General features: G+C 40.9%; 1 protein-coding gene across 1 annotated transcript in view; it reads right to left on the bottom strand.

Moving 5' to 3' along the window:
- Positions 1-5,028: 5,028 nt before the first annotated feature.
- MOB3B (MOB kinase activator 3B) overlaps positions 5,029-15,946 on the bottom strand; it is a 372,623-nt gene continuing 361,705 nt past the window's right edge. Inside the window, exon 4 of the mRNA XM_085641328.1 lies at positions 5,029-14,421. Within this exon, the coding sequence (XP_085497454.1) occupies positions 14,392-14,421 (30 nt within the window). The 3' untranslated portion in view covers positions 5,029-14,391. The remainder of the gene's footprint in view (positions 14,422-15,946) is intronic.

Raw genomic sequence — 15,946 nt, 5'->3', positions numbered from 1 at the left:
CGCCTTCAAAAGATAAATGTTCATCATGTTAAAGCTGCAATCCTCCTCAGGTGAAAGGGGAAAAATAATCTGAGTATCATCTGCATAAGAACAAGCATTGAAAATGCAATAGGTCTCGCAATGGTTTGATTTAGAGCTATTGGCATTGTAAATATTAATGTATATGTGGGGGTAGTGAAAGGCAAGGACAACGGGAGGGAGGTAGGGCGGGCGGGGGAAAGAAGGCACCAAAGCAATGGAAAGGAACAGAGCCCAAAATGTTGGTGCTGAAATATATATATTCCCCCCCCCCCTTTCTTCCCAGCTTGAGGGTGTAGCTAATGCCTCCCGGCTGGCTGAGCCAATTTGAGCATTTTCTTGATGTTGGGTTGTGCACCAACCCTCACGCACAAGCAGCGCCTTTAATTCACACCAAGCGCAACTGTGTAGCTGAGGTGATTTACGCCCTCTCAAGCACCAGCTGAGCTAACCCCTGACCACTGCACACACTGAGCTATTATTGCCAGCTGTCCCCTGCGGCTCTTCCCAGCCTCTCTCCCACCAACTCCTCCAGGCCTGGACGTACTCCCTGCCCCTCACCTTCTTCTGTGAATAACCAGCTAAAGAAAGAAGAGCGGAGAATGGTCTGTTAACGAAAAGAGAAAAGTATAGCAACGAAGGGGGGGGCGGGGGGTCTATTGGGGTGAATAAGATTTTATACAGAAGAGATGATGTCTACAAGAAACAGGGAAGGGGGTTGTCTAGCAGGGAAAAGAGGGGAAGGACTACCACTGAGACTACTCGCAGGTGGCTCTCGGGCCTCCAGGCAGCGTCAGCAGACCTGGGGCAATACGCTCTATGGCACTCTGCGCCTCTGGTTGCATGGGGGTGGGTCAGGCTTTCGGGGATCCCAGCATTCTATCTTCTGCGGCACCTGCCGAGGGGGTCCTATCCTCCTCAGGCCAACCGATGCGTGGCTCAACGCACACAACTGAGAGACATTCAGCCGCCGCGCCGGCTCCCAGGGCGTGCCGTGAGCCTCATGGGATGTCCTGCGCCTGGGAATAAACAGCGGGGAAGGGGCAGTTCCGTGTCCCGCACACACCGCAGCTCAGCTTCGCCGCAGCCAGTACCAAGAAGCCAATCACTGCTTGGTTTGCACAGCCCAATAATCCCAAACTCCATCCGCTATCCAATGCTGGAGAGAAAGGCGGGCCAGCCAGACCACGAATGACAAGCCACACATCCAATCAACAAGCGCAAACCTACTGGAGCAATGGACACCTGAGCCACTGCAGTGAATGTGTCTGTCTGTATTTGTTCGACCAATCAGATGCAGGGTGACGTAAAGCTGCAGTTAAACAGAGGGCACAAGTCAACAGGCCACAAAGGGGAGGGGCAAAGCGTACCGTCGTTGAAGCCCGCTACCATGCCTGAATTGTTTCCTTTCGTATACAAGGGGCCGTATATACATAATGTCGCGTTCTCTGCTATCTCATGGGGTAAAATTTAATTTTGAATAAACACGGGTTTTTAGGTTATTTTTTATTTTCATTATGAGAATAAATCATAAAAGTATTTGTTAGGATGAAATATGAATCCGGTTTGTTACAGCGTTGCATTAATAGCTGCCCCATTAATGCCTGTTTTTACACAGCGGCGATGTGTGTTTAAAAATGCACGGAAATACACTCTTTTACACAGCGGTGATGTGTGTTTAAAAATGCACGGAAATACACTTCTGCTTCTACCTTGAAGGCGTGTGTGGTCATCTTATGTATCAGTGTTAGCTGCTGATCTAGGGCACCAGGGGACAGGCTTCTACAGATTAACGCTCAAAATTGTGTTACCTTTCTGTGCACTACCTGAAAATAACAATCTGTCGCCATTGCAGAACGGCAGACGCTTGTGTACATCATGCTTTCTCCCAAAAAAGTGCATACACGGAGTGATGAAGGGGATAGTGTCACGCTGCCAGTAAAGCATCCAGTCCAGGTTGGCTGGGCTAAAACTAGACAGGGTGGTAACCAGGAGGGACTAAAAAGCCTCACTAACAATGGGAAGCCAGGGTTTAGCATGCACGATGACGCTAGCGAATGGAAAGAAGGGACGGAGCCTACACTCCACATCTGAAATTGTATCGATCACAAGAAGCCTCGCAGAGCGAGCAGCGTGCATGCGCTGCAACGCAGGTCTGCAAGACCTAAAAAAGAGAGTGTCCACAATGTCCACCAGGGTATGTACATAAATGTTAAACTGCATAGGGCTGAGAGCCGACCCCTGGGCTACACCTGAGGGTTGAGGATGGGAACTGGTGTAATGGTTTGTGGCGAAGACCTGAAAAGTTTAGTCTTGTAATAATGAATCTATCCAGGACAAGGCTAAGCCTCGAACACCCATCCGCTCCAGCCTTTGCAGAAGAAGCGGGTGCGATACAGTGCCAAATACGGCACTAAGATCAAGTAAAATTCAAGTCCAGGGAAGACCTGGCTTGGCAGTTCCGGCTGGACTGTTCCCAGGGTCAAGGCTGATTTGCATATGGCTAGGCCCAAACTGGGGTGGCGTGTGGAGCAGAAAACGATTGATTTAGGCACAGATCTCTGTACTGGGGGTGCATGTTTGACAGTGTTCAGCATTCCGTCTGTCAATTATTCTTTTAGCATTTGTCACCCCGAGTGGAACGGGTATGCCCAGACGTGGGTCCCATGCTCGCCATGCCACTGGATTCAGTCTATCTTGGCAGATGAGGGGTGATACCCCAAAACCGGTCCTAGGATGCTTGTTTCCGATCCAGGGAGGACCTGTCTTGGCAGTTTGGGCTAGACTGTTCCTATGAGGAGCAGGATCAAGACTCATTTGCATATGGCTGGGTCCAAACTGGGGTGGCATGGTGAGCAAAAAAAAACCAATGGATTTAAGCCCAGATCTCTCTGCTGGGGTGAGTGTTTGACATTGTTCAGCATTCCTTCCATCAATTTTTCTTTTTGCAAGCATAGTTTTAGGGCAGGAAGGGGTCCCTTCCTGTACAAAAGCTATGTTTAAGGCATTTTACTCTTTCTATGTGTGCTGTAGAGTGCTGGACACACGAAAAGAAGAAAAAAATTGGAAAAATAAAAATATTTCTCCTCATTAAACCTGCCACAGGAATGCGCAGAATCTTGTGCATATCCATGTCTGCAGTTGCTTGGGTGGTTGCATGGGCACTCCCATTCACTACCCATGGAACGCCCCCTTGATGCAAAGTAACGCAAGGCAGCGCATTGTACTGCTTTGCGTTACTTTGGGTTACAATCCAACGCAAATCGTGAATTGCATAGGATTCTAAATAACCCAACACTTTGCGTCGGGGCTGCAATAAAAAGGTAACACATACCTGACGCAAAGTCTTTGTATATCTGGGTCAGTTAGAAAGGGCGCAGGTGTGAATAGATGGACATCGCTAACATGGTTAATGGTATTTACTGCTTGCAGTGCTTTTTTCAAAACATTCGATCTTTATCTAATCTACAACGTTGTCTTTCCTCAAAGATCTGCACAATCTTAAGCAGCCAGACTTACAAATATGGTGATATTTTGTATAGGTCTGTTGACCAATTGGGCTTGTTTAAAGGGAGGATCTCCGGTTACAACATAATTTAGATGCAGGCTGTAGATAAAATAAATTAGGAAATAGTTTGCATGAAATCAGAATAATAAATGACTTAAGCAGTGTAATGTATCAGAATTTCTTTTAATCAAATATTGTTATAAATGACCTGAAGATGAACACACAACACCTTTTTTCAAACAAAAGTGTGTCTTATCTGTTTGCATATAAATAAACCAGAATATTTGTGGAAAAAAGCTCTATTTTCATTATATTACATTAGCTGTATTCTATAACCTTTTAGTTAAAAATTGAACACTTTTCAACTTCAAATTATTCACTCATGCTGCAGGAGAAAAAAAGTTTGTAAGCAACTGTGGCAATTTAGGTAAAAACATTAGAAGGTCACAAGGCTGATAATGAAAGCCCATTTGTTGTTTTAAACAGGTTATTGCCTTCAAATCTACCAGAATGAACATGTTACAGAACTTTGGAAAATGGATTACTGAATGGTGACTTTAAGAGTAAAGTAACATTCCATTTAATTTATCGAGACCGTTGCATCTATACATCATCTCACACCCTTTATGAAGGGGACTAGTGAATTTCATCTCAAATCTCTATATTATAATAAAAATAAAACATCAAAGTTCCAATCATCAGCTTCAGAGAATTTTTTTCAAGCATTATGTTTTGACGGCTTAAAATGCATTTAGTTGGTCAGTTCTGAACTTCTCTGATATCACTTTATTGCGCGGGAACAGTCTGGAGACTGCTTCTAGCTCTCCTCAATTACAGTCCAATAGCGACAGGGAGAAGGTGGTGTTCAATACTGCAAAATTGGTGACCTAGCTCCCAGTGAACCTCGTCCCCACCTATGATGACCTGATGTTGTACTGCATGTCCACGCCATAAGAAAGTGTCAAGCAATTTGGAAAGGGTACCTGGATGTGCCTAGCAGGTAAATCCAGAAGGTTCTACTGGTTCACTTTTTTCTCATTATCTTTGAAAAATGCAAAAATGAATAGCTGATGACTAGTTATTTGAACAAAACCCTAACCCATTTAATGAATGCAGTACCTCTCGCCTGATCGCGTGCCACCTCTGTGGGGCTCCAGTGTCAGGAGGGGTAAAAGACAAATTGAAAAAAGTGTGACCCTTATTCGTGATAGTCATCTTTATCAAGCAAGGCTCCCTACGTGATTTTGAGCCAGCTCTGAAGCCCTTTAATTCTCCATAACTCAAAAGTCAAATTAGGCCGTGCCCTCAGGTCCTTCCATTATTGCTCATACAGTGGGTAATCAGTGGCATTAGAGTCACCACTTGAGAAAGCACAAAGTCATACATAATCAAAATGGCTGTTACTCGCAAGAATGGACTTATTAAGCCACAGATATTAACAAGAAATAGCAGAGTCCAGCAATACCTCTACATTAAAAAAGAATGGCCGGGCGTCTTCTTCAAGGTGTAACAGATGCTTGAAAAGTTGTCTCTTTACATTTATTTTCAGGTAATTTACATCATACTCAAAATCAGTTATTTTGAAATAACGATTATTCAATTTATAAAGCACTTTAGGAGATACAAAAACAGTGAATTGAGTAAGCAAAATCCTCATTCATTTATGCGTCACAATTTTAAACAATTTGCATAAACAATGACGTCCCAAGAAATAGCACCAGACCAAATTGTCTGTGCCCAGTTGCATAGAACAATTGCAGTTCATTTCAGGCGATTGAAAGTTTCATCTGACTTTCCCAGGGTACTGTGACTCCAAAAATCTGGCATATTGTAAAGTTCTTCTTTGAACGCAGCATCACAGCCTCCGTAGTGTATGGTTCGATCTCAAAAGAAAATACCAGCACCGCCTGCTTTGACAAACAGTGCAATGGACACACACACACCATCAATTAACACACCATAATGTTTAAGCCCTTCGGATAATGGGTGAGAATTAATGGAGCACAGGCCAGTAATGAAAGTATTGTATTAAAGAACAATTTCACTTCCAAATTTTTAGCTGGATTACCACGGTCTATTGGACTTGGCAGAAGATGTTTTTAGCTCGCAGGAGCCCAAATTTGCATTTGTAGAAGCTCCCCTTATGACACTACCAGCCACATCTTACACTGAGCCTGGAGTTCTGTGTAACAAGCCGGATGACCTGTGATGGTGTATCATTGTAGACTTGTACTGAAGGTCAACAAATGTTTTGTGAAAGATGGGAAACCAAACATCTGATTGATCCACTTAACCACATGCTCCTTGTCTTGGTTTGCCTCTTTCTAGAAGTGGTACCAGCTGGGTGCTTAAGCCACCCACATAACCCACAGACTTCACAGGATACAACCATACTGATGTGAGAGAGGTTACAAACTTTCCAGGAACCTGGCCCTTCATTAGATCAGTTGAACGTGGACTTAAGTAGCCACATAAAATGTTAGAAGTAATTGTGGATGGATATCCCTGGACTGCACATAGGTTATGTTGCTTCTCATAAGCAACACAATATTTAAATTTGCCTCTAACTTGAACACAAACACACCAGTTGCAGTGAATGTTGAAACCACAGGCCCTTTGTGCCAGTAACTGAAACTTTCAAATTTGGTGTTTATTGGCATAGTTCCACACGATTTATGTCGTTAGTAACCTATTCCTGAACCAGAAACATGCAACCAGTGAGCCACAATAAATGTCATATTCACTAGACGTCCCTTTATGGGAAATGTGGGAACCTAATGACTTATGGGTTTGTTTATTATCTGCACCATGAAAAAAGGCAATTTGTTTAGTCTCCTTTGGGACCCCCAAGGTGGTAACTAGAGTTTTTATGTTTTGGAATTTCCGCAAATGTTTTTCTTGTATCTGATCAGAGATCCCTTCCTATTTAAATTCAAACTTAAATCCATTCAAACAAATGACAAATTAGCATCAGATGTGACTTATCCGAATCAAATTGAGGGTTATCTGAGGCATACATAATTGACAAAAGGGCCCGTTTAAGGAAGTAGATGTATTACTTAGTAGCAGTTACGTAACGACCTTAGACTAATTTTTGGACTGTGACATTTGGGTGGGGGAGAAAAGCAAGACGGAAAGGGGTGGAGAGGTGCTTTCAACAGTGCTAAAAGTTACTATTGCTTGATAAGTCCAAATATTTTCTTGTATACCATCCCAGAATCAGCATTGCAAACACTGACAATTTGTTTTCCCTTTCCGTTCTTTCTAGTTTCCAACTTTCTCCAATGACTCGGAATTCAATTTTCAAATCAATCTCATAACTATAATTTTTTAACACTTATTTCAAATTTCATACTTTCATCTTCTCTGTGTTTTTTAATTAAAATTTCTCCTAGCTACATAAAAACCACTTTGATATTTGCTGAATGCATTTCGTTCACTGTGCTCTTCTTCAGGCACTGGCTGACGAATCACCATACATAGTGGTTTTGAAAGTGACCTGTCACTTTCCTTGTTCAAGGTTCAATATATATTGGTTAACTGGTCTCCACAAGTCATTTTTCCTGTTCTGTAGACCGTTTTGACTGAAAGGGAGAATGGGATGCTCTCAGATCTGTTTCAAGTTTCAGTATATACTTGGCTATTTATGATACTGTTTTTGTGTTGGAAATGGGGAGACACATTGATGGATGTGCGAATTCCATAACTGGTTATTCGGGGCACAAGGACACTGGGCCCAGACATCAAGCAGAGCTCCAGGGGCTGCGGGTAGCTGTTTTTTTTGTTTAAAGGCATGGGAAGATTAAGTGATTTTGTCAGTATCACAGGATGTTGAGCTGGGAGTTCAACCTGGTTCCCCAGTTTCAAAGCTGGCAGGTCTCGCCGTAACGCCACATTCTCGCCCTGCTGTTAACCCCAGCACCTTCCCTCCCACTTCCTGCAGCATGGGGGGGTGGCTGAAAATCCCCCTCCCTCAGCTAAAATGACCCACTCTCTATATCCCTGGCTCCTTGGCCTAAAAGTTACCCCACACTTTACCATCTGTATTTGTACAGGTGGTAAATGATTTCAGCTCTTTATTGCCCCCTGAAAGGGAAAAAGCAAGCAGATATAAATACTGTATTACTGGGTCGGCATGTTATTCCCCATTCGGGGGAGGTAACTTGTAATCCCCAAATTTAGATGTAGGATTACCAGCTTGTGCCTGACATTTCTTAGAAATCTGGTAACGTTTAAATGAGGGCCTGAGTTTAATTATGAATCCCGTGGAGAGTTGCTTGATTTGTCTACCACGTATGGAGGTGATGATTTCCCTTGTTGCGCTAAGTCTACTTCATATCTATGTGACTCTTTGCTACTTAAATAAATCATAATAGTGCCTTCTAAACAGTTTCTGCAATTAATGCAAGTATACTTTTCATTTCCCATATGCAATGTGTGATTTCCTTTTGCAATTTATTGGATTTATTATTCAATAGGCCAGCAAATGTAAAATAAACAGATGCTAAAATATCTTTCCCCGACAATAGGCTTTTAAAATGCAGGTGAAGGGTGTACTTTGCAATCAGAAAAAATGGGTTCTAGTCCTATTGCCTTCACTTCACACACTTGGAAATTTTAAAGCTAAACTAATGAAATTTATAAAGGGAATGGTTAGCTTGATAAAATATATACCGAATTAAAATTCACTGAAAATACACTAAAGGCTAAACTTTAAAAAACCCAAAATCTTGTAATTAAAATGAGAAGATACAAAACTTGCTTTCTGTGTTCATGATATTACACATATTAATCAGGATACAAGGTTGCTCAGGGAAATACACTTAATCATGAAAGGTTGTAAGTCAGAATAGCATGGATGGAAATATCATTACACAAAAATATACTACCTAATGTATTGTTTACAAAAATATTGTCTCATTTTGTGTAGCCTTTCCATTATTAACTACAATGGGGCTAATATTTGTGCAAACGATATTTAAAATAAGATATTTATATCAGATGATATTGTGACCATGATATTCCAGTACCATAACTCATGTACAGAGCGTATTTCTGTGAAGTACAGAACAATGCTTATTTAAACAGATAAGTACCAATAGCATACCTGTGGAAGGGCAGAGTTATCCAGGTACCCTGTCTTATTTGGTTTAAAACACAACCTGTGGTGAAATTATCAAGCAGTCTCATCAATAAGTGCCTGGATACCCTCACAGGTGATAAGCAGTTCTCTACAAATCCACCTTAGATTACATTACAAATTAATTAGCCTATGCTAGGCCTAATTGTTTTGCAGTATTATTAAACGTTAACTTAGGCAACACAAGTCAAACTTCTGGAAAAAATAGAATTATCAAAGAATTTGATACTAGAAAACAGGCAAAGGATTAAAAAGCAGAGTAGAAATAGACTTTGCCTTTCTTAAGGACAATCGCTCTTCACAAAGCTGTTGAGGTTAAGAATTCCATATTTATGAGAAGAATCTAGAACCAAGACTGGTGCTCAATTTTATTTTAAAATGACTTCTATATGCAGGATGTTTGCACCTGAGACCCTCCTTTTTTAGCACAACAGAAGTTTTGAAATAAATGGCCTTATGAGCTAGGCTTGTTAGTTTGTACATTTGTGCACAATTCAGGCTTCAAATGGTTGCCTGTGTAATCTTTCCAAGACAGGGGTACAAAGCGTCTTCTTTCTATATTTATGCGTGTTGCCACAAGTAGCATGGTTTTTAAGGCAATCAAGAAAGACAGAGATGCTAGTCTTTGGAATACTACCAAAATAAACCACAGCCTTGAGACTTTTTTGAAGTTACATGAAGGAATTAACATTTCAATTTCCATCCCAAATTTAGCAAGAATTGAGCAGACAGCTGGCTTAAGCAAGATCCATAGTAGTTTTGCTTGAGCAATCAGATGGTACAGTCTAAACCACTGTCAGTTCAATAAGCAATGGATGAATATTAAACTAGAATGGGGTATGGATGAAGCAAGCAATAGTTAAAAAAAAGTATTATCATAAATGAAGAGATTTGAATCGCAAGGTCAAGTCCTTTAACCGCAGTTATTAACTATTTGCCTATTTCCACAACACCTTGGATAGAGCTGTATTTAACCTGGGTGGAAAAAAACAGAACACAGTTTTTACCTCATGAGGTTTAGGTGACATACAATTCATTATTTTGTTTCTTCCCCTAACCCTGGCTACTTGCTTGAATCTCTTCCGGGTTGCCCGAGCATTAACTTCTCATCGCAAACGACAGTGCATTTTATACTTTTTTGCACTTTATATAGTAACTTGAGAAACGTTACCTACGACCACTTTTAAAGCACAAGCACTTTACATCGCACCAAGAGGGATTGATTTAAAAAAAAAAAAATGTTTAAATACTCCTACGATTTGTTTCTCTGTCCTCAACTATATTTTGTCTGCCATAAAACTGGGGAGGAGGTACGCTCCATGAGGATACTTATTTTAGCTCTTATTTTAGCCCTCAAGACATTGGCAATAGCTTTAAACGAGTACTATTCACCAGGGGTGCAAAAACAGTAATTTTATATAATTGGCTAAACGTATATATAAATTATATTTAATGATGTTTTAAATGCGTTTTAATTTGATGTGTGAAGCCTTTTAATAACCACTGAATTTGGAAAACTATATGATGTATAATTGTATTTTAATTTTGTGTTTTTATGGTCACTGGTATGACTGAAAAAAAGACTATTGAACTGAACTGAAGAAAGCAATTACGCAGCTTTCAGAGGTCTTAAGTGTAAGTAAAACATAGTAAATTATTCTTTTGTTTGGATATTTGTATATGGTTTCGAATTTTAATATAGATCTTACTTTTTCAGAGTCAGCGTTAGTATTTGAAATCTTTCTAGTTATTCCACATTGCTCACATCACATTACCAAATTGGCCAGGTGTGATGCCCTAAGTTCATATAAAGGTACTCATCTCTGTTACCGTAAGAAGTAAAATTTAAATCAAGTGCAATGATTGGCGCCTTTTATTTTGGACATTTGGAAATTAACTACAAGAACTTTGCTTTGACCTTAATGCAATGAAGGCCTTTTATGTAAAATCATTTAGCTGCGCTGTAACCAGCCTGAAGCAGAGCTGATAAAATGAGGCTGAAGCATTATGTGCTTGGGCTGAAGAACAATAAATCCAACTATATCCAAGGGCTCGATTTCAATGCACTGGGCATGCCTTGCATGCTCCTGTGATGGATACATAATACACTGATCCCAGTCGCGCCCTATGTGTTCATTTGCCTAAAAGCTGCAGAATCTTTAGCAACAGTGGGCAGATCACACTTACCATCATAACAGGTCTGTCTCCAAAATTATTCCATACACGTGAAAGCAGTTGTGCTATTATCATGATTGGTACCCTGTCTCTTCATTTCAACTTCAAGGGACAACGTATGTGAGTTTTGAGCAATGAGCTGACTCGTAGTGAAGACTCCTTGGCCCTTGTTGCTTGCTCAGCTACCTTCCCCTAGTGGAGGGTGTAGCCCGGGGATCTCCAGCCTTTTCCATATTAAGAGTTACTTATGTTCAATACAGATCATCCCAAGCTACTAGCACAGATTATCAGTGTTACAATAGTGAACACTTCAAACAAGATTCTGTTTTTGGCCATTGTATGCAGGATTACTAGCAGTGACAACCTGAGTGCATAATGCAAGGTCACCAGCAATAATCCCAAAAAAGCTTCAGCAGTTTTAACGCTGAATGATTCTTCATTTCATAGCAGTCATATACACAATGCCTCCCGGCAACTAAGAAAGAACATCAACAATAAGGGTCTCTAATGCACCATGAAATACTGTTTATATATCTACCTTTAAAATATTGTATCTGCAAATATCAGCTTATTGATTCTGAGAATAGATTTTATTTTTAATATATACTTTTCAGTTTTTGAAATCTACTTAATTCAGACAAGCAAATGATTTTTATTTACTGGGTAGGAAAGCACATAGGTAAGCTGCTCACAGGTAGCGGGAGAGCTACCACCAGCTCCTGAGCTACTCGTTGGAGAACCCTGGTGTAGCTTGAGTTGGTCCCTCCTGAGCCGGTCCACGATGTTCCATATTAATCTTGATCCTGTATGGATAAATGTGATAGTCTGGCTCTTAAGATGTTATGACGCGGCCTTGCTTAACACTAAAGATGATGGCCATTTTAGACGTTTTCTAAAAGAAATGGTCATGGCTTCAAATAGTGCATCACTGTGAATCACAGTTCTGCTATGTAAAAGCTAAATATTCTATCCTGCTTTCAAAGGCAAAAGGCTTCAGCAGGCACTGTCTTAAGCAACAAAGTCCTAATCAGAATTTATGATGCAGCCACTTAAAGTCAACCTATATTTTCTCAAAGTAACATAGGGTGGATCTGTGGAGATTAAAATATGTTGATCAGACCCTTCGGCATTTTTATAACTGGTGGGTAACACAGTTAAATCAATTTATGTTGCTTGTGAATATCAAGAAGAAAAGTTAAGGTTTTTTTGTGGATTCATATGCAAGCACCTCTTCCTTTGCAATGAAAATGCATGTTTTTTGTTGTTGTTGTAGGGCATCAAAGGAAAATGTGATTGTGCTTAAAAGACTACAATAACTTGAATCGGGCAAAGCACGATGATCTCACTTAAGAATGTTTCAGCATTGCTCATTAAGATAGCTACTATTTAAACTGAATATACTGAAGTAGCTTTGCAACTAGTCATGTAATGGAGTACATATACACAATGTAATGTGACATTAATTTCACTGCTGCCTTCTGTATCCTTGCTGTTCTCCGAAAAGCCAATAATTATTTCAGGTGTTACCAATCTTGAAACCAAAGCTATCTGATCGGTTCCTCAGTACTTCATATGATAACTTGCTAACTAAGTTTACTTTGTACAACCGGAGTTATAGGAATGCTAACAGGGAGAGAAGGAATAGACATGCCTTACTAAAACAGTCTCCATAAATGCATCACCACTCTTTGGGGTTTCCCACAAACATATTTCTAGCAAATCTGTGTGTGTCTTCCTGACCCAAATTCACCCTAGTCTTGCCCTGTCCAGTTCTCCTAATAATATATCATTTCGAACACCTAACATCATTTTGAAGGTAAAATATTCTTTTTTTGTAGCCTGGTTGTAAAGGAATGGTTGTTTCAGAGACCATGAGATAGCTAGTATTGATAGAGTGGGGCCTTGATTGGAAAACGTGGATGCAGTTATTTCATATGTGTGAGGCTTTTAGTCCTATAAACCTAGGAAGCAGTGATTTTATGGGGGGCTCTTCGCTCCGCCATACTTGACACATAAGTTAATTCTACCCTTTTATACATGGTAGAAGCTGAGAGCAGTTCTTTAAATGTTTAAGAGAGTGTCATATATTGAAGTTTGCAAATGCGTACTACACACCTAAACTTCTATTGCCAACCTAAAAGCAAATTATTCCTAGTTCAATCAGCAGAATTGACTTAAGTTAACCGTGCGAGTATAAATGAAAGGCCAAAAACTGAACACCCATTTCTGGCAATGAAATTGCATGATTCCTTTGTATCTAAACAGATGACTGCATTACAGCCCTGCATGTAACCTTTGGAATTCAGTACCTTGAAAAAAGTGCCCATACCCTCCTCCAATGTGAAATTTCTAAACCTCGGTTGAGTACAAGGATCCAAACTGGGTTGATCAGAGGAACAGTATCAAAAGGGAAATGCTGTATTAAAAGAAGTGTACTCACCAGTCGTTTTGGGGCTTGTTGGATGGAAGCCCGTAGCAGACTCGCTTGTGAAAATTCGGTACATCTTATAAAACTGTATACTCCCTGTGGTATCCAAGAATACCCTACTCTTCTAATTTGTGTTGTTTCAAGTCCTTACTATATCGTTATATTTCAGTGCAATACTGCCATTCTGCTCACCCAACTGCAGACAGCAAAGTTAAGTAACAGGTGATGATGTCATAAGAGAATATATATGCTACTATTGCCTTTTGGAAATGTGCATTGCATGTGCATTAGACTGGAGAGTGGCTCAGTAGACAAGAGTCATCAATAATGAATGTCATCTCTTTTTGACAAACCCAATCAAGGATGGTAGAGGTTGTAAATAGGGGCCCTGGAGAAACATGAGGTGGTATTTCAAGAAGAAATCGTGATGTGAGAGAGCGACTATTCAATTTAAAAAGATGATGGTCATACAAAGAATCTGAAGGAACATTTGTCAACATCTCCCACATCAATATATAATAAAATGTTTGTTTCTATAATAATATGGAACTGAAATGCGACATCATGAGGAAAGATGCACACCGCACACACACTGGCAGCTTAACGGAGGGCCTGGAGGGCAGTGCTGGTCTAGTTGTACAGTACATGGCATCACTTACTGCAAGTCTGTTAACCAAAAACATGTTTTGTAGCTCTCTGAATATACCCAAAAGTAAAGGAATTTTTCAAACGTTTTTCAACACGCTCCACAGTTGCACTGTACTTTACAAAAAAGTACTTTAGTTTTTAAGTCTATAAAAAAAATTAATTTAAGAAGATTATTGAAAAAATATGAAACATTATCTTGTCCAACCCATGACACCTTCTTGCCTCTAACATACACTAGCAGGCATCTAGTCCATTGTGACCAAAGAGTTCAGAGTATGTTCTACAATGGCGTCATGCGCGTGGTTCTGCAATCCACCCAATTGAATGGGAGTTGCTAGCAGCATTGCAGGGAAACAGGAGCTCCTCATTTTCTCTTTAGCTTGTGGGAACCAATGGGATACATCTGCTGATAAGGCCCGCCTTACATTCCACAATATTGAGGCAAACGATTATCCTCTTTCTTCCAGTTGCACTTTAGTGACACATCCTGGATGTCATCTCTTTCTGCAAGATAAAACAGATTATACATATTAGTTACCACACGGGTGAACTAAGTATTGCCATATAAATGATGTCACAAAGTACCAATGCCTGTCTAAAAGCCATAACTAAACAAGCATTTGCAATGCAATAGGTCTCGCATTTGTGGAAGTTTAAGCTATTAACTTTGTAAATGACAATGTCTTTTATTTATGTTTTAAAAACCAACACATACATAAAAGACATTGTCTTTTTACAATGCCAATAGCTCAAACTCTAGCAAATGCGAGACCGCTTGTATTGCAAATGCTTGTTGTTTGCAAAGGCGCAGTCACCAATGTGTGTGTGTCACAGTTGAGATGTTACAAGCAAGGGTATACACCAATCCACTGAAGCTGTACGAGTCAGCGTGACAGATGACAGAAGAACAGGCGCCTTGAGTGTACACCACAACGCTGCACTGGCACCTTAATTAGGAGAATGCTCTGAGTGCTGCGTTGCATAGCAGCCTTCAGAAGCGCTATTGTAAACAAGATGATTCCATCAAAAAGGGCTCCTGAGACAAGTGTTTTGGGCTCCAGCCCCAACACCTCTGCCACCAGCATCAAAGAATTCCCAGCATGGCGCCAGGCAAGACTATAAAGCGTAAATAAACGCTAACTAAAGTAGTTGACGACTGCTGTAACGTTTAAGCTGCTAGACTCCACTCAGCTGTTGACCAATATTATGCTGTGGCAAACCCAAAGCGACAAGCCTTGCAATCACTTCTTCGCCGCAGCACATAAACAGTCACAACAGCACATGAATAGTCACAAGCTCGCCGCATCATCCGGCGGCAAGAAATACCTCGCTGTTGTCTTTGAGGGAAACTTCTCGGCTCTCGCGAACGGCTGTCAAAGTTCAAAGAGAAGCCGAAGACGGGGGACTGTACGCAAAGGTGACGCCTCGTATTTCAAATCGTCGCCAGGGATTTGCAGTAATTAGACTCAGAAACGTCATAACTAGAGGAGCTGAGTTCATTACCTCACATAAACTACACGCAACTGAGCGCAGACACAACCGCACCGAATAGGTCAATTTAACCGTCACATTCCTCAACCCACATTACAGGGGCACTTACGTCATCGCAGAATGCGGAGTTGTGTGCGCGCGCGCTAAGCACGAAAGTGAAAGGTAATTAGACAAGAAAGACAGACACGGAGAGGGCGGGCGGCGGCAAAAGTGAAAGTGCGAGTTTAAGGGTGCCCGCGAGCGAAGCGCTGAGCACATGACGGGAGAGGTAAGCCAGATGGCGCCTCTGCTCGTGCATGTGCGTGTAACCGCACGCTCGAGGCCACACAGAAAGCTGTGGTCGGATTTTTGAATGCCCACTTACTAAAAGGCTCGCCAGAGCAGCGCATGTGCTGGCTCAGGTGAGACCTAAAAAAATTGCATTTCTTTTATATTTCACCTGGCTATCTGTCTATGAAACGCTTGATCTACCACATTTTAACCTATTTTCTTAAGAGGAGTCTCACAGGACAGGGACCGATTTAAAAATTATTGGTGG

This window comes from Triturus cristatus, chromosome 2_2 (genome assembly GCF_964204655.1).
Source record: "Triturus cristatus chromosome 2_2, aTriCri1.1, whole genome shotgun sequence".
In the NCBI taxonomy this organism is placed as follows: domain Eukaryota; kingdom Metazoa; phylum Chordata; class Amphibia; order Caudata; family Salamandridae; genus Triturus; species Triturus cristatus.
Note: the sequence above shows the minus strand (reverse complement) of the source record. Positions and strands in the feature narration are given on the sequence as shown.